General features: G+C 34.9%; 1 protein-coding gene across 5 annotated transcripts in view; it reads right to left on the reverse strand.

Moving 5' to 3' along the window:
• Positions 1-26,295, reverse strand: part of DOP1A (DOP1 leucine zipper like protein A) — a gene marked incomplete at its 5' end in the record, with an annotated part of 94,783 nt that extends 68,488 nt beyond the window's left edge. For 2 of the 5 annotated variants that reach the window (XM_079716762.1, XM_079716760.1), the window contains 7 exons: positions 461-543; positions 1,317-1,416; positions 8,907-9,005; positions 13,373-13,562; positions 16,274-16,444; positions 23,067-23,248; positions 26,158-26,295. In XM_079716762.1, coding sequence (XP_079572888.1) covers positions 461-543; positions 1,317-1,416; positions 8,907-9,005; positions 13,373-13,562; positions 16,274-16,444; positions 23,067-23,248; positions 26,158-26,295 — 963 coding nt within the window. Of the gene's footprint in view, positions 1-460; positions 571-1,316; positions 1,417-8,906; positions 9,006-13,372; positions 13,563-16,273; positions 16,445-23,066; positions 23,249-26,157 lie in introns of those variants that run through there. The other 3 variants (XM_079716761.1, XM_079716759.1, XM_079716763.1) reach the window with 2 other exon arrangements.
• Between the last annotated feature and the right edge of the window lie 742 nt (positions 26,296-27,037).

Raw genomic sequence — 27,037 nt, forward strand, 5'->3', positions numbered from 1 at the left:
TTAATTGAAGTAAAAATAATATGAAATAAGCCTATAGATCATTTTAATATTTCCATTACAAAAGTAGTTTTAACATTTAAATTCTTGTTGTAACCCAAATTTCCCTGGAATTTCAGAGTAAATAACACAGGTCCTGGCTCATTTTTGGAAGAGCTCCAACTTCCATAGGGCAGACAGGTGAGAAGCTGCAACTACGTTGTGATGAACTCATGAAAACAAAGTAAATGAAGAAAAAGATCTCAGGACTTACACAGAAGTGAGTCTAGCTTACCATTACTTACTTATTTTATTGCAGCCATTTGCTTGTTTACAGTCATTCTTAGGAAGTTTGTGAGTCTTGTCTCCACCCCTTCAACTGTAAATTAATTCATTTAAGGCAGGACTTTGTCTTATTTGTTATTTGTTGAGTAACTACAGTGGTCACAGAGTAACCAAAAAATAAAATGAAAGCATCCATTACCTGAACCAACAATTCTTTTGAAAAGGTAGTGAAATAGTAAGTAGCGTGTTCTTCGGGATTGCTGTGTCTTGTGCTTCTGGGTCCTGTGATAGCACCGTTGTTATCAAAACCTCCATGGAAACAAATTGTAATATAAATTAAAATGGAATTCTTAAAACTGTTGTTCACTAAATACCAAATCAGCAAATATCTCAAAAACAGCACTAAACACTTACCAATTAGTAGCCCAATCAATGTCAGCAAGAGAGATCATTTTAGATAGTTTAATAAAGGGAAACCAATTCAATACATAAGTGAGTATCATAGTAAACTTCCAGAATTATCTTGGTTTTTTTCAAACAGTGAAAGGACTGAAGATTCAGAAAATCCAAAATAAGTTATATTGTGTCTTCTCACTCTAGGCAGTGAAGAGTTGTGAAGACAGGCCAAACACTCACAAAAAGTATGGAAGAACAAAGTGTACACAATATTTTACTGCCTGAGTGGGAGACAGGTACCATTTGTGGGACAGAAGTACTAGTCCTGATTCCTTTCAAGTTCTGGATATTAGTCATTATTTTAATTATGAATTTATCCTTCTTTGTCTACATACTTAGAGTATAACAGCCTCAATTTATAAGGGGAAAAAAATCTTGTCAAAGGGAACATGACCTATAGATTAAAACAGCTTCTTCAACTAAGAAGCTTTTGAGATTTCTTCATACCATACACAACTCATACTGTCTTTATTTTTATTGTCTATTTAAGTAAACTTTTAGTTTCTTAATTTAGGACATACATAAACTTGATAATACTTATGTATGGAACATTTCCCTTCATACTTTCCTGGCTAAGACCACACATATCAAACACTTACCGAGAAGCCAGGCATAAAGTCTTCGGTTCAGGGACATATCCCTCCTTAATACTACGTGCAGGGCTGCTGACAAGATCCTTATCATGTCTGGTCGAGTGGCCTGCAACAGTTGGGAATGTGGTTGTACTTAATCACATACAAAAATATATTACTTTCTTTCCTCTTTAAAAAAATAATACCTCACAATACATTCAGAACTTGAGGGTTTATGAGGTACTTTCATACAACGTTATCTCATTTGATCTTTCAAACACAGGAATTGTTACTTCCAATTGTTACAGATTAGGAAACAGAAAAGCTGGATAACACAGCTATTTAGCTGCATAGCTAAAACTACAACTGAAATAGCTTAACCTCCATTTTACAGTTCTTTATCCTATCCAGTATTAGCAAAATCTGTCAGAAACAAAGACATTGGAGCCAGAAGGGACAGACACAAGAAAATAATATGCCTTTAGCCTTTCACGTTCATAGTGGTGTCAACTGACTAGAAAGAAACTCTTCAGAAGTTCACTATCTTCATCAATTCCAAGTCTTTCATTTCTTGTTCTTTTTAAAATTTTATCCTGTAGTATTTCAAACATGGAGAAATACAGAAAACAATATAATGAACCCTTTTTGTAACCATCACCCAGCTTTAACAAATCTTAATTTCTTTTTTTTCATTTTACTCCAGGTCTTTTAAAGAGAAATAATTCACTTTTTCCTTTGCCTCTTTCCTAATAGCCTTAATTAGATGTTTAAAATATGATTTACTAAAGGAGATCTAGTTTTAGCTAAAAGGGTTCAAGTTAAAAGAAAAAAGGAAAGCAGTTAATTAAATGGCTGTCAATTTTAAGAATATTACTAGATAATCACTTTAGAATAGAATTTTGGAATTTGAGCATTAGAAGGTATGGTAGAAATCACCTAGTCTCACAACTACTTTAGAATAAAGGACCAGAGCCTCACAGGGCCTAAGTACTTAAATGCCTTGTTGGTGTCCAGCTGATAGAGAATGCACCTCTCCTTATTCAGACTACCCAACTTTTTACTCCACCATGCTTTTTGACAGACAGTATTAGAAAGGAATTCACCCAACCTGCTTATTTTAAAGGAATCTTAGAGAAATAATTGACATGTTACAGAACACAGATCATCAACAGCTGCCAAAATACAGTCACTCATCTGAACACAGATGTCTTCTATTCATCTAAGCAATCCTCAAACGGTGGTTCCCAAACTCCTGGGGATCTCTAGGAGCCTTTCAGGAGGACCACAAGGTAAAAAAAAAAATAATTATAAAACAATACCAAGATGTTATTTGCCTTTTTTGATGTGTTAACATTTGCTCTGATCATGCAATACTGGGTAAAACTGCTGGCATCTTAACACAAAAAGAAGCAGTACCAGCAGTGGCATCCACTGTACTCGTAGTCATTGTATTTTTTACTGTTATGTATTTACAGTAAAAGTCAAAAACAAGAAAAGAAAAAACAGTCAGTTTCACTTAAGAATGTTGATTAAACAGCAAACATTTTATTAAATACTGACTCTTGAGTACCTGTCTTTTAATATTCTGTGTAATGAAAGGAGTATACATAAAGCACTCCTATTGTAAACTGAAGCATGATGGACGTCTCGAGGAAAAGCACTTGTGTGACTATTTGAATTGTAAGGTGAACTACCAGCTTTTTGTCACAGAATACCACTTTTACCTGAAAGAATGACTGATATGATCTATGACTATTCAGGCTTGGACACCTGGCAGACATTTTCTCAAAAATAAACAAAGTGAGCTTGTCACTTCAAGGGAAAACAATTAATATTCATTGTTACAAATAATAAAATTTGAGCTTCCAAAAGAAAATTAGAATTTTGGAAAATTTGTATTTGGCTTGAAATTATATTGAACTGAACTGAACTGGCTTGAAAGCTTCCTAATACCTAACAAACTTTACTGATAAGATCAGTGGTGATACTAGTAAATGTGATTGTTGTTGTGTTAACACTTGGGAGATATGCATAATTCAGTAAAACAACACTTTCCAAACAACCAATCGTGATGTTACAAAAGCATGTATGGGTAAAAGATCTATTCAAAGGGCAAGACAGATCAGTGGATTTTAATGAAACACACTATGAAAAGTTCATTGATATGGTTTTAGACTTCATATTACAACTAATTTTTTAAAAAACTATAGCTTGTTGAGTTTTGGTGTAGTATCAAAGAAAAATATACTATTTTAACAAAAAAGTCTATTGAAATACTCCTTCCTTTTCCAGCTAGTATCTGTGTGAGATCAAATTTTATCCATATACTTCAATCAAAAAAAAAATCACAACAGAGTGAATGCTGAAGTAGATACGAGTATTCTGCTTTCTACTATTAGACCAGACATTAAAGAGATTTTCAAAAAATATAAAACAAGGCTAATGTACTAATTTTTTTAACGTGTTGGAAAATACTCTCATAAAATATTATTTGTACTCATTGATAACTTTGTTATGTTATTTTAAATGATTAGTAAATATTTTAAAATTTGTAAGTTTTAATTTATAATATGATAAACATAGATCTAACCCACATAAGCAAAAGAATTTTTAGGACCCTCAATATTTTTAAAGAGTGTAATGGGGTCCTGAAACCAAAGAACTGCTGATCTACCTATTTAACCTCAGATATGCAGGTCACAGATATTGTCACAAGATATGAAAAGTACTAATGTCTTCCAATCTTATTTTGAGAGAAAAACTTACTTTCCTAAGAAAGTAAAAAGTCACTTCTTGATTACTACTGACTACGTATTGCTAATATGGAAAAAAATTCTATTATAATCTCAATTAAAGGTCTAACTTCTAGAGATTAGGGTCAACTTTCCATACAATTAATAAAGAGAGTCTAATAAACTTGTAAAGTGCTAACACTCCTAACAGCAATCACTCTTTTTGGGATAAGGTAATGAAGGCTCTCTTAAATTACCATTACAATCAATACTTGTTATGAGTTTATTACATGCAAGACATGGAAAGGAGGAAAGTGGGGAACAAAGATTACTCTGTCATGATCCTTTGATCCTTTTTCTCAGGTAATCTAATAACATGGTGCAGTAATGGGGGGTAAGAGTATTAGAATTGGTCTGGGTGGAGTATGTACTTTTAAAAAAACATATTCAACACAGCTATTGTTTTCATAATACAAATTACAGAAGGAAGGCAGAGAAAATCTTGGTTGGTAGGGATACAGAGGTGGTAGAATAAGAAAGTACTGAAAGAAGCTCAGGCTGAGAAAAGGTTGAGAAGTACTGGTCTAGTGAAATTACATTGTTCTTCTCAATTTAAGTCTACCATGACTTAATTCTTTAGACCTTGCTGAATCATCTATCAGTATACTGAAGGACTAATAGCGTTGAAAGTTTGACAGGGAAGAAAGCAATGGGAATGTTTAAGAGTAAAGGTTAATATGTTTTTTTAAATAAACATTTTAGGCTTTTGAGCCACATATATTTCTTTGCCATAATCTCCTTTGATTTCTTTCTTTCTTTCTTTCTTCCTTCCTTCCTTTCTTTCTTCCTTTCTTTCACATCTCTATTGGAGTATAATTGCTTTACAATGGTGTGTTAGTTTCTGCTTTATAACAAAGTGAATCAGTTATACATATACATATGTTCCCATATCTCTTCCCTCTTGCGTCTCCCTCCCTCCCACCCTCCCTATCCCACCCCTCTGGTGGTCACAAAGCACCAAGCTGATCTCCCTGTGCTATGCGGCTGCTTCCCACTAGCTATCTATTTTACGTTTGGTAGTGTATATATGTCCATGCCACTCTCTCACTTTGTCACAGCTTACCCTTCCCCCTCCCCATATCCTCAAGTCCATTCTCTAGTAGGACTGTGTCTTTATTCCCACCTTGCCCCTAGGTTCTTCATGACCTTTTTTTTTTTTTCTTAGATACCATATATATGTGTTAGCATACGGCATTTGTTTTTCTCTTTCTGACTTAACTTCACTCTGTATGACAGACCCTAGGTCCATCCACCTCACTACAAATAACTCAATTTCGATTCTTTTTATGGCTGAGTAATATTCCATTGTATATATGTGCCACATCTTCTTTGTCCATTCATCTGTTGATGGTCACTTAGGTTGCTTCCATGTCCTGGCTATTGTAAATAGAGCTGCAATGAACATTGTGGTACATGACTCTTTTTGAATTATGGTTTTCTCAGGGTATGTGCCCAGTAGTGGGATTGCTGAGTCATATGGTAGTTCTATTTTTAGTTTTTTAAGGAACCTCCATACTGTTCTCCATAGTGGCTGTATCCATTTACATTCCCACCAACAGTGCAAGAGGGTTCCCTTTCCTCCACACCCTCTCCAGCATTTGTCTGTAGATTTTTTGATGATCGTGATTCTGACCAGTGTGAGATGATATCTCATTGTAGTTTTGATTTGCATTTCTCTAATGATTAACGATATTGAGCATTCTTTCATGTGTTTGTTGGCAATCTGTATATCTTCTATGGGGAACTGTCTATTTAGGTCTTCTGTCCATTTTTGGATTGGGTTGTTTTTTTGATATTGAGCTGCATGAGCTGCTTATAAATTTTGGAGATTAATCCTTTGTCAGTTGCTTCATTTGCAAATATTTTCTCCCATTCTGAGGGTTGTCTTTTGGTCTTGTTTAGGGTTTCCTTTGCTGTGCAAAAGCTCTGAAGTTTCATTAGGTCCCATTTGCTTATTTTTGTTTTTATTTTCATTTCTCTAGGAGGTGGGTCAAAAAGGATCTTGCTGTGACTTATGTCATAGAGTGTTCTGCCTATGTTTTCCTCTAAGAGTTTGATAGTGTCTGGCCTTACATTTAGGTCTTTAATTCATTTTGAGTTTATTTTTGTGCATGGTGTTAGGGAGTGTTCTAATTTCATACTTTTACATGTACCTGTCCAGTTTTCCCAGCATCACTTATTGAAGAGGCTGTCTTTTCTCCATTGTATATTCTTGCCTCCTTTATCAAAGATAAGGTGACAATATGTGCATGGGTTTATCTCTGGGCTTTCTATCCTGTTCCATTGATCTATCTTTCTGTTTTTGTGCCAGTAACATACTGTCTTGATTACTGTAGCTTTGTAGTATATTCTGAAGTCAGGGAGCCTGATTCCTCCAGCTCTGTTTTTCGTTCTCAAGGTTGCTTTGGCTATTCGGGGTCTTTCGTGTTTCTATACAAATTGTGAAATTTTTTGTTCCAGTTCTGTGAAAAATGCCAGTGGTAGTTTGATAGGGATTGCATTGAATCTGTAGATTGCTTTGGGTAGTAGAGTCATTTTCAGAATGTTGATTCTTCTAATCCAAGAACATGGTATATCTCTCCATCTATTTGTATCATCTTTAATTTCTTTCATCAGTGTCTTATAATTTTCTGCATACAGGTCTTTTGTCTCCTTAGGTAGGTTTATTCCTAGATATTTTATTCTTTTTCTTGCGATGGTAAATGGGAGTGTTTTCTTATTTTCACTTTCATATTTTTCATCATTAGTGTTTAGGAATGACAGAGGTTTCTGTGCATTAATTTTGTATACTGCTACTTTACCAAATTCATTGATTAGCTCTAGTAGTTTTCTGATAGCATCTTTAGGATTCTCTATGTACAGTATCATGTCATCTGCAAACAGTGACAGCTCTACTTCTTCTTTTCCAATTTGGATTCCTTTTATTTCTTTTTCTTCTCTGACTGCTGTGGCTAAAACTTCCAAAACTATGTTGAATAACAGTGGTGAGAGTGGGCAACCTTGTCTTGTTCCTGATCTTAGTGGAAATGGTTTCAGTTTTTCACCATGGAGGATGATGTTGGTTGTGGGTTTGTCATATATGGCCTTTATTATGTTGAGGAAAGTTCCCTCTATGCCTACTTTCTGGAGGGTTTTTATCATAAATGGGTGTTGATTTTGTCTAAAGCTTTCCATCGATTGAGATGATCATATGGTTTTTCTCCTTCAATTTTTTAATATGTTGTATCACATTGACTGATTTGCCTATACTGAAGAATCCTTGCATTCCTGGGATAAACCCCACTTGATCATGGTGTATGATCCTTTTAATGTGCTGTTGGATTCTGTTTGCTAGTATTTTGTTGAGGATTTTGCATGTACGTTCATCAGTGATACTGGCCTGTAGTTTTCTTTCTTTGTGACATCTTTGTCTGGTTTTGGTATCAGCGTGATGGTGGCCTCGTGGAATGAGTTTGGGAGTGTTCCTCTCTCTGTTATACTTTGGAAGAGTTTGAAAAGGATAGGTGTTAGCTCTTCTCTAAATGTTTGATAGAATTCGCCTGTGAAGCCATCGTAAAAAATCATTCTTACCTTGCGGGCTGCTTGCCCACCTCTCTACTGGTAAGTTCAGACTACACTAATATGCCCCAGCAGCCGTTTCTGTGAAAAGCCAGAGGCAGAATAAAGGCCCTTGGCTTAAGGATGGCAAGTCTTAAAATAGAAACTGGGGGTGGTTTATGTCCCACCCCTATAAATATACTGTTCCTATTACTAGGGAACAGTATAGGCAATGAAGTGTAAGATTCTTCAATTATTAATAACTCAATTTCAACCTGAATAAAGTAATAAAGAAAAATTTGAGCATGGCCAATCATAATGAAAATTCACTAGTTATCTACTAACCACAGCTCTTATAAAATCCCAAATAATAGTCTTTTCTGCTAATGACATTTTAGAAACAAACTTACTTTTCCGAGGTAAAGGTTTTCCATTTCTTATTACATTTGTTAGGTATGTAGTTCCACCATTCTGAATACTTACACATTGATGCTCTAAATTGCTCATCAGAATTTAAAACTCAAAAGAATTTAGATCACTTCCTTGAAAAATGAGGACAGTGATTAAATTAAGTTCCAGCTTCATTTACGATTTAAGTGATCTATTCTCATCTGTCATGAAAGTACAGTTGACCCATGAACAAAGAGGGGGTTAAGAGTGTCGACAGTTAATGGAAAATCCAAGCATAATTTCAGTTGGCCCTCCATATATGAGGTTCCATATGCTAGGATTCAAAAAACCATGGATTCTATAGTACTGTAGTATTTACTACTGAAAAAAAATCTGCATATAAGTGGACTTGTGCAGTTCAAACCCTTGTTCAAATTTCAACTGTACTAGAGAATGTCAGAAAAACTAAATATTTGGGTTTCAAATTACAGCCAACTCTGCTAAGGGTCTGACATACATCCCCCCAATCACCAAACCAAGAAAAGATGACATTAGGACAGAGATAACAGCTAGGTAGAAGGCCTGGGTCTCAGAGTCTTGGCTTACTCACAGCTAGCAATGAATAACAGTACCTCTTGCTTTTTAAAGGTTAAAACTTTTTTTTAAAGGTATGAAATAATCTATTTCATTCTTAATATTCTTATCCAAATCAATAAATCTTATTTTCCCCCAAATTTCACAAATTCCACTCCTTAAAAAGGGAACTTGTTTTTTATGTACTTACTGGTTTATAAAACAAAAGAATCCAACTTAAATCCAATTTTAAAAATAACTACACATCAGGAATCTATGAATTTCAAAAGAATGCCTTATGTTGATACTGGCATTACTGTTTTACCTGACTCATGTGGAATGGAAAACAGAAGAGTATGAGGTCCAGTGTGCTTCTCTGTACCAGTACACTTGAATCCTGCACCGAAGTGCTTACTGCTTCTACCTAAAATAAGAGAGTCTTTAGTATCTATTGTGTAATACCCTGGGAAATAGTTACCATGAAAATGTAACAATGCTTCATTTTCCTCAAAAAATAGAAGTATGCTTCCAAGTTTCTTTTGTCACTAATTACACATTTTTACATTGTTTTGAATAGGTAAATATAATAGTTTAAAATTAAGGAGCACAAAAGAGTACACAGCCAAAAGGTTCTCCCCCATCTGTTTCCAACCACCCAGTTTTGTTTGTGTAAACAATCAAGACTACCAGTGAATACTTTCTGCAAATATAAGTAAATAAAAACATGCACGCATAATCCCAAACTCTGCCTTTTTCATTTAACAACATACTCTGAAGAGCTTTCCTTAACAATACATAAAGAGCTTCATTTTTTATATCCAAAGAAATACTTCCTTTCATAGATTAATCCTAATTTATTTAACTAGGCTCCTAATGATGGACATTTATACCGCTTACAACCATTTACTATTGTAAATAATGTTGCAATATACTTACATAATATACAAGCACACCTATAGGATAAATCTTTCAAAGCAGAATTGCCAGATATTGTGATATACACAGTTGCAATTTAAATAGTGTAATGCTTTGTCTTAAGGTTATGTATATTTATATTCTCACCAGCTCTGTGTGACAATATGTTTTTCTGTGTTAACCCACACGTTTTTTGTTTTTGCCAATCTGATATATGAAAATGGGTATCTTCATACAGTTTAAATTTTTATTTCTCTTCTTATAAATAACACTGAGAATTTTTTCGTACCTTTGAATTATTTTTATTTCCTTAGGTTAAGTTTCTGTTCAAATCAATTTTTCTACTTGACTGTTAATATTTACTTATTCATTTACGTAGCTCTTTGAGTAATAAGGAGGTTAGTCCTTTGACTGTGATGTATTATAAACAGTTTTCCAATTATGGCACTTGTTTTTTAAAGAAATTTTAAAAAATGACTTCTTTAAAACTTCCATTAAGTCATTAAAAGGAAATGTAACAATACATTTGGAAAATAGTTTGGTAGTTTCTTATAACCTTAAAACATATATTAGGAGAAAATATAAAAGTGGATCTGTTTGAGCTTAGGTTAGACACAATTTCTTAGATAATATCTAACACCAAAAGCACAAATGACAAAAAAGAAAACAGATAAATTGGATTTGATCAAAATTAAAATTTTTGTGCTTCAAAGGACACAATCAAGAAAGTGAGAAGACAACTGAATGGGAGAAAATATTTTTAAATCATATATATGATAAGAATTTAATATCCAAAATGTATAGAGAACTCCTACAACATAACAACAAAAAGAGAAATAAACCAATTTAAATAATGGGCAAAGAATTTGAACAGACATTTCTCCAAAGATTTAAAGATGGCCAATAACCACAAATATGTTCAACATCATTAGTCATTAGGGAAATGCAAATCAAAACCACAATGAGATAACACTTCACACCCATTAGGATGGCTATAATAAAAAAGACAGACAGTAACAAATATTGAAATGGATGTAGAGAAAAGGGAACCCTCGTACATTGCTAATTGGAATGTAAATCGGTACAGTAACTTTGGAAAACAGTTTGCCAGTTCCTCAAAAAGTTAAACACGGTTACCATATGACCCAGTAATCCCACTGTTAGGTGTATACCTAGAAGATACAAAAACTTATGTCTACACAAAAACTTATACATGAACGTTCATAAAGAATTATTCCTTAATAGCTAAAAAGGAGAAGTAACCCAAACTGTAATCAACTGAATGATGGATAAATAAAATGTGTTATATCCATACAATAGAATATTAATCAGCCATTAAAAGGAATGAAGTACATGCTTCAAGATGAACAAATCTTGAAAATATTATGGTAAGTGAAAGAAGCTATTCATAAAAGACTACATATTATATATTTCATTTATATGAAATGTCCAGAATAGGCAAATCTATAGAAACAGAAAATAGACAGTGGTTGCTAGGGACAGGAGTGAGGGAAAATGTGATGTGATTAATGGGTACAGATGGGGTTTCTTTCTGGGGTGACAAAAATGTTCTCAAATTAGTGGTGATCATTGTACAACTTTGTGAATATACTAAAAACCACTGAATTGTTCAATTCAAAAGGACAAATTTCATGGTATGTGAATTATATCTCAATAAAGCTGTTATAAAAAAAAGTTAAACATATATTTACCTTATAAAGCAGGAATCCCATACCTAGGTATTTTCCCAATAAGTAAGAATATATGTCTGGATAAAGGAGATGTGGTACATATATACAATGGAATATTACTCAGTCATTAAAGAGAATGAAATAGTGCCATTTGCAGCAACATGGATGGACCTAGAGATTATCATACTAAGTGAAGTAAGTCAGACAGAGAAAGACAAGTATCATATGATATTGCTTATATAAGGAATATTAAAAAAATGATACAAATGAACTTATTTACAAAACAGAAACAGACTCACAGACTTAAAAAACAAACTTATGGTTACCAAAGGGGGAAGATGGGGGGAAGGAATAAATTAGGAGGTTGGGATTAACACATACACACTACTGTATTTAAAACAGATAACCAACAAAGACCTACTGTATAGCACAGGGAACTCTACCCAATATTCTGTAATAATCTAAATGGGAAAAGAATTTGAAAAAGAATAGATATATGTATATGTATAACTGAATCATGTTGCTGTGCACTTGAGACTAACATTATAAATCAACTACATTCCAATATAAAATACAAATTTTTTAAAAAAGAGGGACTTCCCTGGTGGTCCAGTGGTTGAGAATCTGCCTTCCAATGCAGGGGATGCGGGTTTGATCCCTGGTCGGGGAACTAAGATCCCACATGCTGCGGGGTAACTAAGCCTGCAGCCTCTAGAGTCTGTGCGCCACACCTAGAGAGGCTGCGTGCCTCAACTACTGAGCCCCCGTGCTCTGGAGCCCGTGCACCACAACTAGAGAGACCACACCCTGCAACTATTGAGCCCAGGTGCTCTAGAGCCTGAGTGCCACAGCTGGAGAGAAGCCCCTGCGCCGCAACAAAAGACTGCGTGTGCCACAACCAAGACCCAATGCAGCCAAATAAATAAATATGAAAAAAAGAGAAATAGTTGTAAATGGAAAAAAAAGAACATATGTCTATATAAATAACTGTATGAAAATGTTTATATTAGTTTTATTCATAACTGCCCCAAACTGAAAAGAACTCAAATGTTCATTAATCAGTGAATGAATAAACAAACTATGGTATATTCATACAATACTACATAGCAATATAAAAGAACAAACTATTGATACACGCAAAAACATAGATGATTCTCAAACATGTTGTACAAAGTGAAAGAAACCAGGCAACAGCTAACACTGCATGATTCTATTATGTAACATTCTGCAAAAAGCACAATCTATAGGAATAGAAAATAGATCAGTGTTTACAAGGACTTGGGAGTGTAGGGGAATGAGAGTGACTATGAAGGGACAGAAAAGAACTTTTTGGGGTGATGTAAATGTTCTCTATCTTGATTTTATAGTATGTATATGTGTATATAGTATGTATAGTATACTATAGTATGTGTAGTATGTATGAATTTGACAAATGACTGTATGTATTTGTCAAATTCATACAACTGTACACGAGTTAATTTCAGTGTATGTTAATTACACTTTAATACATATAACCAAAAATCTGCATAAAAATCTGTCAGTTCATAATCATATGGGGAAAAAGTAAAGGATGATTAATCACAACCTTTTTTTTTAAACATTTCGAAATGACCCTTAAGGGATTCTGTGTTTGTCCCTCCTTGCTCATGTTAAGATAGAGCACTCTACAGAGATAAAAGGTTTCCTTCTGCTCTTAATCTTGAAAGTAAAAAGTATAAGCAAACAATCAATGTGAAGTTTTTCAACTATCTTTCACTATCTGTTTTAGTAATACATCATTTTGCATAAAGCCCATACAGAATCTGGCTATCACTTTGTCTAAAATCTGTCTTTCCTATAAAGAAATCTATGATCCAACAGAAGGTACACTTCGGGATAATATAATGAATGTGGCTATGTTAACAATGGTCTAATCAGTTAGCAAGATGGTAATAAAGACCATTTATTTGCTTGAATAACAGATAATAAAGATAACATATAAATAACAATTCCTTTTCCATGAAAAAAAATTTGTAGGTTTTCAAAAAAATAATTAGCAACTATTTTGGTCTTTAAGTTTCCTTGATGAAAAATGTAAGCTCCATGAAAACAGGAACTTCATTCGTGGCACGATTCTCAATATCTGGAATTTTGTGTCTGGCTATAAAGAAGTATGAGTTAAATGAGCAACCACGTGTATACCTACCATTAGCTCAATATCACTGCCAATTATATAAAGCTGATCTTCCATGGAAAGCTTCCTGTTCAAATGGGCGAGAACATACGTGATTCCAGGTAAACGCACAGCAGGACTGGTTAGAAGACTACCCCAGAGGGCACTGTAGAATGCCGACTGGTCCACTGCAGTAGCAACCTTCTCCAATAATGTGTTTGTTCTGAGGTACAAAATAAAGTGGTTGAAAAAGGGAAATATTTAGTTTCACAATGTTAAACACAAATCATTATCCTCTCCCAGAATGTATGAAAGCATCCCTGCTGTAGTCACATGCTCCATAGATGGGAAGAAGCATACACGTCAGAGTCAGAGAACTGGGTGTAAGTCCTGGCCCTCCCAATTACTAGCTGTGTAATCTGGGGAAATCACTTAGTCTTTCTTCAGTTCAGTTTCCTCATCCGTAAAATGAAGATAACAACAAAAACACCACCACAAGTCCCATCTGCCTCAGTGGGTTGTTAACCCACTGAGTTAATAATAATCCTATAGCAGAACATATCTTGTTGATTTTCTACAAAATTTTAAAGGCTATTTCTAAATATTTCCTTCTCTTTGTTTATTTTTTTTTTTTCCGGTACGTGGGACTCTCACGGTTGTGGCCTCTCCCGTTGAGGAGCACAGACTCCGGACGCACAGGCCCAGCGGCCATGGCTCACAGGCCTAGCCACTCCGCGGCATGTGGGATCTTCCCGGACCGGGGCACGAACCCATGTCCCCTGCATCGGCAGGCGGACTCTCAACCACTGCGCCACCAGGGAAGCCCCTTAAATATTTCCTTCTCTTTGAAATCACGTTATATAATTCACTATTTCAATGAATTATCCTATGACAAAATCAGAGATGCATTATTGCTTCATTAAGAACTACATTTAAAGAATAATTACCTTTCATTTGTTTTAAACATAAGATAAACAATGCAATACACAAAAATTATTACATTGCTGTATAGAAGATTCAGAATCAAGAGAATCTGATGACGAGTTCTACTGTTAACTTACTATGTGATTTAATACTAACACTGTAATCCCTTCTAGCCTCAATTTACCTATGCATTAAAAGAACATGTTTTCATATCATTTTACAGAACTTGTGTGAAATAACTGGCAAAACATATTGTTATGGTCTGAATGTTTATGTCCCCTGAAAATTTATACATTAAAACCCTGATCCCCCAAAGTGATAGTATTAGAATGTGGAACCTTTGGGAGGTGCTTAAGTCATGAGGGTGGAGCTCTCATGAATGAGATTAGTGTTCTTATGAAAGAAATACCAACAGAGCTCCAAAGTCCCTTCCAGTAGATGTGGATCTAGAGAAAAGGCTCCAGCTATGAACCAGGCAGAAGGCTCTCACCAGAGCATGGTCATGTTGGCACCTTGATTTTGGACTCCCAGCCTCAAGAACTGTGAGAAATAAATTTCTGAACTTTTGCATTTCTGAATATTTCTAAATTTCTGAAAATAAATTTCTACCCAGTCTGTGGTATTTTGTTACAACAGCCCAAAATACTAAGGCACATAACAAAATTAAATCATAGAGATACCACAGTCATAAAGATCATTATTCAATTTCTATGTTAAATTTTTAATTATAACTAGTAGATTTATAAAATGGTATTCATTGTATGCTTCCCTTAGGAGAATTAATAAAACAATTTAAAACAAGACTGATTTATAAGCTTAATAAAATAATCTCACATTGTGTTTCTAAAATTGTAAGCAAGTAAGTAAAAAAGTTAATAAAAGTAAATGATAAGTTTTGAGGACTAAAGTATTTTTTCTCAAAGTAGCTTATAAGAGTAATCCAGGGCTTCCCTGGTGGCTCAGTGGTTGAGAGTCCGCCTGCCGATGCAGGGGATACGGGTTCGTGCCCCGGTCCGGGAAGATCCCGCATGCCACAGAGCGGCTGGGCCCGTGGGCCATGGCTGCTGGGCCTGTGCATCCGGAGCCTGTGCTCCGCAACGGGAGAGGCCACAACAGTGAGAGGCCCGCATACCAAAAAAAAAAAAAAAAAGAGTAATCCAATATTTTCAGGATTAGATTCTTACAGCATTATGGGAGCAGATGAAATACAATAAAAGAGTAGCTGGTCAATGCACTGGAATAAATTATTTAAATTTAAATCATTACGTGTACTCGTAAAGAAAGTTTGGCATTTTCTTTTTCTGCCACCTTAATTCATAATTTTCTTTTTGGTAAGAATATCAGTAACAGAGATATTAAACATACTTAACGTTACCCTGCATTGTCTACCACTATTAACTTCCAAAGAAATAATAGGCTCCAAAACAGATCAAATCATTTTCTTTGAAGAGTTAAAATATCAAGAGTATCATGTCAATAGGTTGGTGCTAGGCTATTTTCCACCATTAACAATTAAAAAATTGATGGTACATGGCCCAATTTCCCATTCTTTTTATTAATTTAAATGTCCTATCTATTGTACTATTATTTTAAATTATGGGTCACAAATTTTTGAGTGATTTTTATGTGCTAGGCACTAGACTAGGTGATATTGAAATATTATAGTAACACAATGAAATAGGTTATGCTTTTTTATACATGAGAAAACTCAATAAAGTTCAGAAATGTTGAAAAAGCTTTCCTAAGCTCACACAGTGTCTGTCAAACTAGGATTTGAACCCAGTCCATCTACCTTCCAAGTCTGTGCTCTTATTACTCAGTTAAATTTTCAGTGTGATACACAAACTAGACACACTACAATAATTTTTTTGCCATAAAAATCTTCAGGTGATATACTGAAGTGTCAAGAATAATTAGTTTTCGTGATGCTAATATTACTGATTTAAGGACGCTTGCTGGCAAATCCATGACTTTGATTACTTAGCTGCAGCAATAACAGTACTATCTTACCTCTCATAGTACTCTGATCCTTCTTCTAAGCCAGGAAGAATACCAGTTAGCAATCCTTGTAGACCAGGCTTCAGTGTTTTACCCAAAGGCAGATAATATATCTCATACAAACTTAGCAATGTTGGTTTCACCGACATGGCAGCATTTGCAAGAAGAGGAAATAGTCCAGAACTGTTTTAAAAAATAAAAATAAAAGTGGGGGATAAAATAACTATAAAATATTAATTCATATGTACCAACATGTGTGTATAAATCTTTTTAAAATGAAATATGTTATACTGCTCAGCTTAAAATGGTATCCTATATAGTGATGCCTTCTATATCCATTAAACCAACCCAGGTCTCTCACCTGAGCTTCATACTCATAAACCCAGTGGCCACCTAGCTGTTTCACAAGGCCTTCAATTTCACAATTCGTAAACAGAGTTCCCTCTCTCCCCCTGCCCCAAATCCTGATCCTTCCCCTGTAATTTCCATTTCAAAATATGGCATCAGCATCCATCTGGGTGACCAAAAGCTATACATCTTGGAGTGACCCTTGACCCTTTTTAAAAAATCTACTTTAAATCGGAATCAGTTACCAAGTTTTCTCTCCAAGCCATTCTCCTAGATATTTTTTGAATATAATAAATTCTCTCCATCTCCATCAGATAGCTCCTTAGAAGAGATCACCAAGATATCTCAATCATCATCTCTCAATCATCATGTCTTACCAAGTACTGCTTCAGGACAGCCCTGAAGCAGCCGTTCTCAATAAAACCTTTCACTGGTTGCCTGCTGCCTTTAAGATATAGTCTAAATGCTTAATGTGGCTTGTAACATCTTGCTACTACATACCTCTATACAGACCATGTATGCTCACCAATATCACTCCTGCACCCTCTGCTCCAGCTACACTGAAGAATTCCTCTCAAGTTCATTTTAGAACTTTCCACATCCTTGTTAGTGAGCAGGCCTTCGCACATGCTGCTCTGAAAGATACAATTCCTGCTCCCTCACTTAAAACCTCCTTGTTGTCTGGATGATTCCTAGGACTCAGGAACTCAGCCTAAGCTGTTTCCTTGAGGAGACTGTCTCCTAATTAGACTGGGTTAGGCTCCCTATTTGATGTTCCCATAGAACCTAACACTTATTCTAATAAGTAATTCTGTTCTTACTAACAGTAAGTAATTCTATTGCTGTGATAATAATAAGAAATGCTAGGGACTTTCCTGGCAGTCCAGTGGTTAAGACTCTGCGCTTCCACTGCAGGGGGCAAGGGTCTGATCCCTGGTTGGGGAACTAAGATTGCACATGCCACACAGTGCAGCCAAAAAAAAAAAAAAAAGGTAATGCTATTCCTTGAAGCAGCAAAAGGAAGCATCTACAAAGTAAAAAGACAACCTACAGAATGGGAAAAAATTTGCAAACCATATATCTGATAAAGGGTTAAAATCTAAAACACATAAAGAACTTGTACAACTCAATAGCAAACAAACAAATAACCTAATTACAAAATGGGCAAAGGACCTGAATAGACTTTTCTTCCAAGAAGATACATGAATGGTCAACAGGTACATGAAAAGATGCTCAACATCACTAGTCAACAGGGAAATGCATATTAAAACCACAGTGAGATAACATCTCATGCCCGGCAGAAGGGCCATCATCAAAAAGACAAGATATAACAAATGCTGGTGTGGATGTGGAGACAAGGGAACCCCTGTGCACTGCTGGAGGGGCTGCAAATTGGTACAGTCACTATAGAAAACAGTATGGAGATTCCTCAAAAAATTAAAAAGTCCACTTCTGGGAATATATTCAAAGGTAAAAAAAACACTAACTCAAAAAGAATCCCCACGTTCATAGCAGCATTATTTACAATAGCCAAGACATGGAAACAACCTAGGTGTCCACTGATGGATGAATAAAGAAGTTGTGTGTATGTGTATACACACACACACAGACACACACAGACACACATACACAATGGAATATTATTCAGCCATAAAATGAGGAAATCCTACCATTTGCAACCACATGGATGGATCTTTAAGGTATTATACTGAGATAAGTCAGACAGAAAAAGACATACCGTATGATCTCACTTATAGGTGGAATCTTAAAACAAACCAAACCAAAACAAAAAAACACCCAAACTCATAGAAAAAGAGATCAAATTTGTGGTTACAAGAGGCAATGGTAGAGGGAGGGGGAATTAGAAGAAGGTGGTCAAAAGGTACCATTTTCCAGTTATAAGATAATTGAGTACTAAGAATGTAATGTAAAACATGATGACTACAGTTAACACTGCTATATGATATACAGGAAAGTTGTAACAGAGTAAATCCCAAGAGTGCTCATCATAAGGAGAAAAATTTTTTTTCCTTTATTCTTTTCTTCTTTCTTTTCTTTTTATTGTATCTATATGAAAAGATGATGTTAGCTGAACCTATTGCGGTAATCATTTCACAGTATATGTAAATCAAACCATCATGCTGTACACCTTAAACTTATACAGTGAGGAATGTCAATTATTTATCAAACTGGGGGAAAAAAAGAGTAATTCTAATAGATAATTAAATAAAACTGGGGGAAAAAAAGAGTAATTCTAATAGATAATTCTGTAATATCAGAAAGCAAGAGACCATCTCTTTTTATTTCTGTATCCTAAATCCTAAACCCCAAGTCCTGCACTTGCAAAGTGCTTAACAAATGAATTAAGAATCTGTCTTGCTCCTACTTTATACAGAAAACAGAGGTCATCTAGTGGGAATTCCCTCAACTCACCACTTTCCTGCCTTCAATTTTAGGTACAGTGTGACTTAAAGCTACAGTAGTAACCTCTTCAAAGCTACCGTGCCCCAGGGCCCAATGTCTCCCTTTGCCAGGGCCCTGCTTTATCTACCATCCTTTTTCTTTCCTGTAATTTCTTTCTTCCTCCACTGACAACTGTGCTTAAATCTTTCCTATGACTCTAAAAAGAGAACAAATTACAAAAACAAAATCCCCAAACCTTTATCTTAACTACCTCCTGGCTTGAAGCTGCCTTCCTACTTCAACTTTTGGGGGGAAAAAAAAGCACTTCTCCCAATTTATCACCTCCCATCTGATCTTCAATCACGACACTTCTACCTGCTCTACTGAAGCTGTTCTCCACACTGTCACCAATGTCTACTAATTGCCAGATTTGATGGTCTATTTTCAGTCCCTACTGTTTCATTTGCCGGTAATATTTGATACTATTCACCACAACTTTCTCTTGAAATTCTTTCCCCTTTTGGCTTCAGGTGAGCTCTGTCTCCTGGTACATTTTCTATCTCTGATTCTTCTTGTTCCTTTTCAATGACTACTTTCCTCCACTTGCTCTTTAAATAATGTGACTCCTAAGTATTCACAGAATGGTCTCATTCCTTTTCCCTCCTTATTATTCACAGTGTACTGGGTGATCACAATCATTCTCTTGGCTTCAACTGCCACCTGAATACTAACTGCTCTAAAATCTCTCTAGCCTGAAGTCTGGGTTTGTATTATCAAATGTTTACTTTATATACCCATTTAATATTTTATGCTGCTCAAACTACATGTCTAGACTACTTAGTAACACCTCTGTGTACTGTATCATATTAAAAAAAATAAGTCTGAAAACACAATATGATATTTTATCATATAATAGGTATAGAACTTTAAAAGTATTTGTATTTATGTTAAAGCATAAACCTTGAGATTAACTTACTTAATAAAAAATAAAAAGTCTAACATTAATATAAACTTTAGTTTTAAAATTAGCTATACTTCTAAAAAATACAGAATAACAATTTTACCCCATAAGAAATGTGTATGTAAGAATGTCTGCCATATTTAGACACAGTATTCTAGAATTAATTTATTATTCTTATATAGTATATTGCTAATAAAATTAGATATACTGCAACTTTGTAAAATAGCTGTTTCTTAAAGTAAACTTTCTTTTATTTAAGAGTTTAAAAAATAGCAGGCATGAGTTATATAAGAAAAGTCTTGCCTTAAGAAAGGAATCTATCAGTTATTACATGTAACTGAGCAATTTTCAGCTTTTTATTAAAAAGTGCTGTTCCTTGGAATATAGTATTTATTATTAGTATTAAAAATACCTATTACTGACTTTAGGTTCTATTTTTAAAACATTCATGCAGAATTTAAAGAAAGAGAAAACACAAACACAGTAAAGTAGATCAATGAAGTTAAGTTTGTCTTTAAAAAGACTAACAAAATTGATAAACTCATGACAAGACTAACCAGAGTAAAAAAGGATGTCTGCAACACCAATGTCACGAATGATAGAGGAAAACTGGATATGCACATGCAAAAGAATGAAATTAGACCATCTTACACCACTTACAAAAGTTAACTCCAAATGGATTAAAGACTTAAATATAAGGTCTGAAACCATAAAATATAGAGGAAACATAGAGGAAAACATAGAGAAAAGCTCCCTGACACTGGCCTTGGCAATGATTTTTTTGGATAAGAAACTTAAGGCAAAGGCAACAAAAGCAAAAATAAACAAGTGTGACTACATCAAACTAAAACGGAAGAGAGGATAAGATATGGGGAAGCCAGAATGAAAAGTTCTAACATACATTTAATCATAGTTCCAAAAAAGGAAGAGAGAATACATGGAGTAAAGTCAATTTAAAGAGACTCCAGAATTGATGAAAGGTATTGATTTACAGATTTTAAAATCCCAATGAATTCCAACCAGGATAAAGAAAAAGATATCTACCTCTAAATACATCACAGTAAAACTGCAGAGTACTAATGACAAAGATGTAGAAGTAAATATGCAAGACTTCTCTGAGCTGATATTTGATCAGAGACCTGGATTAAAGCATTACACGGTGAGGAAAACAAAGAAAATGAGGAATAAGCAGAGACCTATGTTGTCAGAATGGAGTAAACTGGGTAGAAAGTGGTAGGAGTTAAGAGGTCACTGACACAGACTGGGCCAAAGTATATGCAGCCTTAAAATCCATAGTAAGGGCTTTGAATTCTATTTTTTTTTTTTTTTCCGGTACGCAGGCCTCTCACTGTTGTGGCCTCTCCCGCCGCGGAGCACAGGCTCCGGACGCGCAGGCTCAGCGGCCATGGCTCACGGGCCCAGCCGCTCCGCGGCACATGGGATCCTCCCGGACCGGGGCACGAACCCGTGCCCTCTGCATCGGCAGGCGGACTCTCAACCACTGCGCCATCAGGGAAGCCCTTGAATTCTATTTTTAAGTGACAGGAGGAAGTCAATGGAGGTTTTTAACAGAGGAATGACATTATCTATTCAATGTATTAAAAAGTTTACTCTGATACTATGTGGAGAAAAGGGTGTAAGAGAATAAGAACAGATGTTATATGAATATTCGGAGGCCAGTAACAAAGACCAGGCTAGACATAATGCTTACTTAGTGTGGGTGCTGCCAGCAAGGGTAGAGAGAGGTAGATGTATTTGGAACATGGAACAATAGCTAACATTTATTGAGTACTTATTACATGCTGTACATTGTTGTAAGCACTTCACATATATTAACTCTCTTAATTCTGTTAACAATACTATGAAATTGATCATCTCATTCCCACTTTTGCAGATGAGAATACATACAGAGAGAGGTGAAGAAAATGGCCCAAGATCACAGAGCCAGTTAGCTGTAAATATGAAGTGTCTGACTCCACTGCCTCTGCTCTTAACCACCGTGAGATAGAACTCTTAGTGACAGAATGTTCAGGAGAGGAAGGAGAATATGGGCAAAGAAAACAAGACATCAAGTGTAAGTCTGAGATTTCAGGTGTAAATGGATGGACGGTGGTGCCATTTACTGAGCTTTAGTGCACTGCAGATGGCCAGGTTTATGGGAGAAGGTGAGGTTAGTTTGGAGCAGGTTAAGCTTCAGTTGCCTTTAAAGATCCACACTGAGGTGGAGAGTAAGCCAGGAGTTTAAAGCAGAAATCAGCACTAGTGATACCAAGTTGGGAGTCTGCACATAAAACATAAATCATGGCTTGGATAAGCATGCCCAAGGAGAGAATATAAAGTGAAAACATTAGGTACAGGACTAAGCAAGCCTTAAGGAACTCCATATGTAGAGTTTAGGGAAAGGAGAAAAGGCTGGTAAAGGAGATTGAGAAAGTAACAAAACTGGAGAATGCAGTATAACAGAAGGCAAGAGAAAAAGACTATTTTAAGTAGAGAATGGTCAACTATGTTGAAAGGTGCTAAGAGATCAGGTATCTATTTTTTCTCAGGGTAGTTCTCTAGCTTAAAAACATAGAATGTACTGTAGTCTCAACAATTTTGAAAAAAAAATAAACTTTTCAAAAATGACATCTGAGAAGGAAAAAATTCTTATATTAAGAAATATTGGGGACTTCCCTGGTAGTCCAGTGGGTAAGATTCCATGTTCCCAATGCAGGGGGCCTGGGTTCGATCCCTGGTCAGGGAACTAGATCCTACATGCATGCTGCAACTAGAGTCTGCATGCCACAACTAGGAGTACGCATGCTGCAACTAAAAGATCCTGAATGCCGCAATGAAGATCCCGCATGCTGCTACTAAGGCCTGGCATTGCCAAAATAAATAAATAAATAAATAAATCTTAAAAAAAAAGAAAGAAAGAAAGAAAGACTGTAAATTTTTCTGAAGTACTTATTTATCAAAATATTTAAGACTGGCATCTGAAAACTTTCATCATTAAGGACTTTTCAATTTTTTACCTTTTACTGCAAAAAGCATAAAATAGCTAAAAATACTTTTTACTTACATGCAAATAGATAGTAAAATTATTCTCACCTATATAAAAAAAGATCTTTGGCAAGTCGCTTAGGTCCAATGATTTTGAAGATAATTTCATATGTTTCAAGTGCCTTCCGATGAACTCCACCTGGTAATGCTGGATGTAGACATTGAGCTAGGCGTTTGCCTATGGTCAGCTTTTTGGGTACCACTTGGTACTTTGCATTATTTTGTAAAACCTTGAAGAAAACATTTTAATTCAGTTGAGAAAAAATATTACACTTCATTTTATTTCCATTTTCTAGCATAGTATTACCAAAAATCCTTATAGGACTTCTTTATACTCTGAAAAAAATTATAGAGGATGTCAAAAAACTTTTGTTTTTGCCAGTTACATCTGTCAGTACTGGATTTAAAATTAAAACCGAGGATTTAAAAATATTTATTAATTTGTTAAAAAAAATAAACTCACTACGTGTTAACAGAAATAACATTTCTATGAAAAATAACAATACTTTCCAAAACAAATTTGTTCAGAAGAAAGGCACTGTTTTAGATGTCTGCAAATCTTTAATGTCAGTCAGCCTTCAACCTATTTTTGATACACTGTTTGAAATACATGAAGAAAATCGAACCTCAACATAGATACTGTGTTGGAAGAGGAACAACCACTGCTGTACTATATCATATTATAGCAAGTAATTCTAGTGCTAACAAGAACATACATGAGATTATAATTGCCCATTTGCTTTTACTAATCTCCCAATTGGGCCAAATGCATGTTGCTGTATTTATTCAGCTACTACATTTCTTTAGAGATGATGGTCAAGGCAGAATTTATAGAAGAAGATGCTATCTCACAAATCACTCAAAGGAGATTAATTATTTAAGTGATAAAAGACTTACAAATGCAGTTCTTCACAGTATTATGGCAAAATGCTGATAGAATACTAGAAAATGAACACTCAGAATGAATACATTATAATAGCCTAGAACTGGAATTTAGATAAAACACAAAAGAAGTCCTTTATTTTAAAAAATAAAGAACTGAGGTTAAAATATATAAAATGAATGATCTGCCAAAGGCAGTACAGAAGAGAAGCACTAGATTTTCCATTTCATAAAAAAAGCGGAGGGTCTGAGGTCCACTTAGATATAACATTTTCAATGTTCTTCCCACTACAAGCCTTCAATCCAGTTTTAAATAGGATGTAACGAATGTAAATAAAATTAGACCTACGAATGCAAAGCAAATCAAGGGCACAACACTAATAAGACTTCAACTACAAAACATTTTTATTTTTTGAAACTAGCTGCCTTCAATTTCTAGACTATTACTTTGAATTTTGGATGAAGGAGCAAAGAATCAATATTTACATATATTTTAAAGAAAAGTATAATTATTACCAGAAGTACTTCTGTAGAAGGAAACTTAATGATGTGCAACACAAAATGCCTCAATAAAGAAATTCTACTGATACCAAATAAAATTTTTTAAAAAAAGAAAAATATAGCACTATTTTCTAAAAGCATTTGAGTTAGAAAACTTTTATAAATGAGGTATAATAATTTAGTATATTAATAAATAATAAAATTTTATACTAAAACATATTTAGACTATCTTCAACATATTTATATATATATATAAAACCCTTGCCTTGCTTCACCATGATTTTAGGTAAATTTCACCAGTGCCTTGTATATCCTATGTTATATTATCTGTATACAGTGAAATCTGTTTTCATGAATACTGATTAAGTATAAAAAACTAATTATGTACTTAATTAGGCAAATTAATTTCCACAATTTAATGAATTGCTTTTACATGTAGTTCCTAATAAATCTTCAGAAAGAGATCCTTCAGGACAAGAAAGAACCTAACTACCTTTAAACAAACTCATATTTTTGGATGCAATTTCTTGGGGATATTGTAAAAGTTTTGAGAATTTATCAAACCTCAAATGATAAATGTTAGAAGTTAACATGTCAAACAGAAGTTTGTGCATCTAATTTTTTATTTTATTATTTTATTTTATTTTATTTTTTTGCGGTACACGGGCCTCTCACTGTTGTGGCCTCTGCTGTTGTGGAACACAGGCTCCGGACGCGCAGGCTCAGCGGCCATGGCTCACGGGCCGAGCCACTCCGCGGCATGTGGGATCTTCCCGGACCGGGGCACGAACCTGTGTCCCCTGCATCGGCAGGCGGACTCTCAACCACTGCGCCACCAGGGAAGCCCTGTGCATCGAATTTTAAGGTAAATCCTTGGCACTGGAAATGAAGGCTTTTCTTTTTAAGATATCAGGGCAATTATCTATAGTATGAGGTTGAAAACTAGTGTTCTTGGTATGTATTTTAAGACAAATTTCTTTCCTAATAATTGTATGCTAAACTGTTTGATGTTAAAATAGTTACCGGAAGAGCTCGCCCTTCCTATCTGCTCCCCTAGTCCACTTAATATTTAGTAGCATTTGTATTCAATAACAGCTATTAAAAACAAACCTCAAAAGCCCCCAAAATAAAAACTATGTGTGTGAAGTCAGAAAATTTTGATCTAAGTTAAAAAAAATAAAGGGGGTCAAAATTTAAAGCTACAAGTTGATCAGTGATGCCACCACAGTAACAGTGGATAACAACCAGACACGTGAAGAAGGATCATTCAAGGCCAAGCTCCAAGGCCTAAGCAACAGCTTGTCACTTTTGTGAAAAGTACTGACTATAACTAAGAACCTCCTGGACATAAAATGTTTTCTTAATGCTACATACCATTTGGAAAGGACACAGCAGTTAATGCTTTCCACATGCAATAGTTCATTTTGCTGCTAGGAACTCCAGAACCATATCTGATGCTCATTTACAGAAACTTATTAACCTTCATGGTTAGCATATTTGCTTCCTAGTCTTGTGTTTATAGGTAATAAAGGAATAACTATAGTTTTCAAGTACTGTTGTGGTTTTGGCCTCAAAAAAAAAAAAGTCTGACTATATAGGCATGCAACTCATGAAGTAAAATAGTAGAGTCAAAAGTAATTCTGAGGTTTAGCTATGTTTTTAAATTCTTTACTTCAAGGTTGAGAGAAATTCAGTAAATACAGATGCAGATTTCTGATTTTTACTCCATTTTATGAAATGAGTAAGACAGACATACCTTATTAAGTTTTCCAAGTGCCGATATCAAATCTGCCCATTCACTGGAGTATTCAAAATTCTTTAGTGCTTTATCAATTGCAGCTACATAGTTTCTGTATTTGGAGTCACTCAATAACTCCAGCTCTTCTGTGTTCATCCTCCCACAGCGTCCCACTAGAGGCAAATTCCAAAGTCATGTAAAATCATCACCTACAAAAAAAGTCTGCAGGAGGAACCAAAGTTACAAAGTAAAGTATTAAAATGGGTTCAGAGTTAATGGCTAACTTTAAAATGTTTCTTGAGTTAGAAGTGATCAAAACTTCAGTCAGCTAGTATGCAGGCTCATGGAAGTATTCAAAGACAGCTTCAAAGATAACTACTCATGTGTTCCTTTCTAGGAACTGGAAAAAATGGCTGTGAGGACTCAGGGATTTATAAAGGAGGAAATATTCCTGTACTTATTTCAATTTAGAAATCATGTTATTTCTTTGTCATATTTGCTGATATAACATTCTGCTACACATACTCCTCTACTTTGTTTTGATCCTAAAATGCACTGACTGGTTATATTAGAAACATCAAGGGCATTAAAACAATAACAACAACAACAATAGGAAAAAGAAAAAGAAATGAATGATTTGGAGATCATCTTATTTTATTAAGCAATAATGGGCATATAGTATGAAAGAACATAAGCTGTTTGGAATTAAGAAAACTTTTAATAAAACTGACGAGTATATGAAGTAGTTTAAAATATGTCCACAAATTCTTTGATATTACTTAAAAAAACACACTGCCTAATTCTCCAGCCCTGTGAGCTGGATTCTGGGACTCAATTCTAACGAAAATAGTGAGGCAGAAGTGACAATTTGTAATGGCCAAGAATAGGTCATAAAAGC

Source organism: Hyperoodon ampullatus, assembly GCF_949752795.1.
Source record: "Hyperoodon ampullatus genome assembly, chromosome: 12".
NCBI classification, from domain to species: Eukaryota; Metazoa; Chordata; class Mammalia; order Artiodactyla; family Ziphiidae; genus Hyperoodon; species Hyperoodon ampullatus.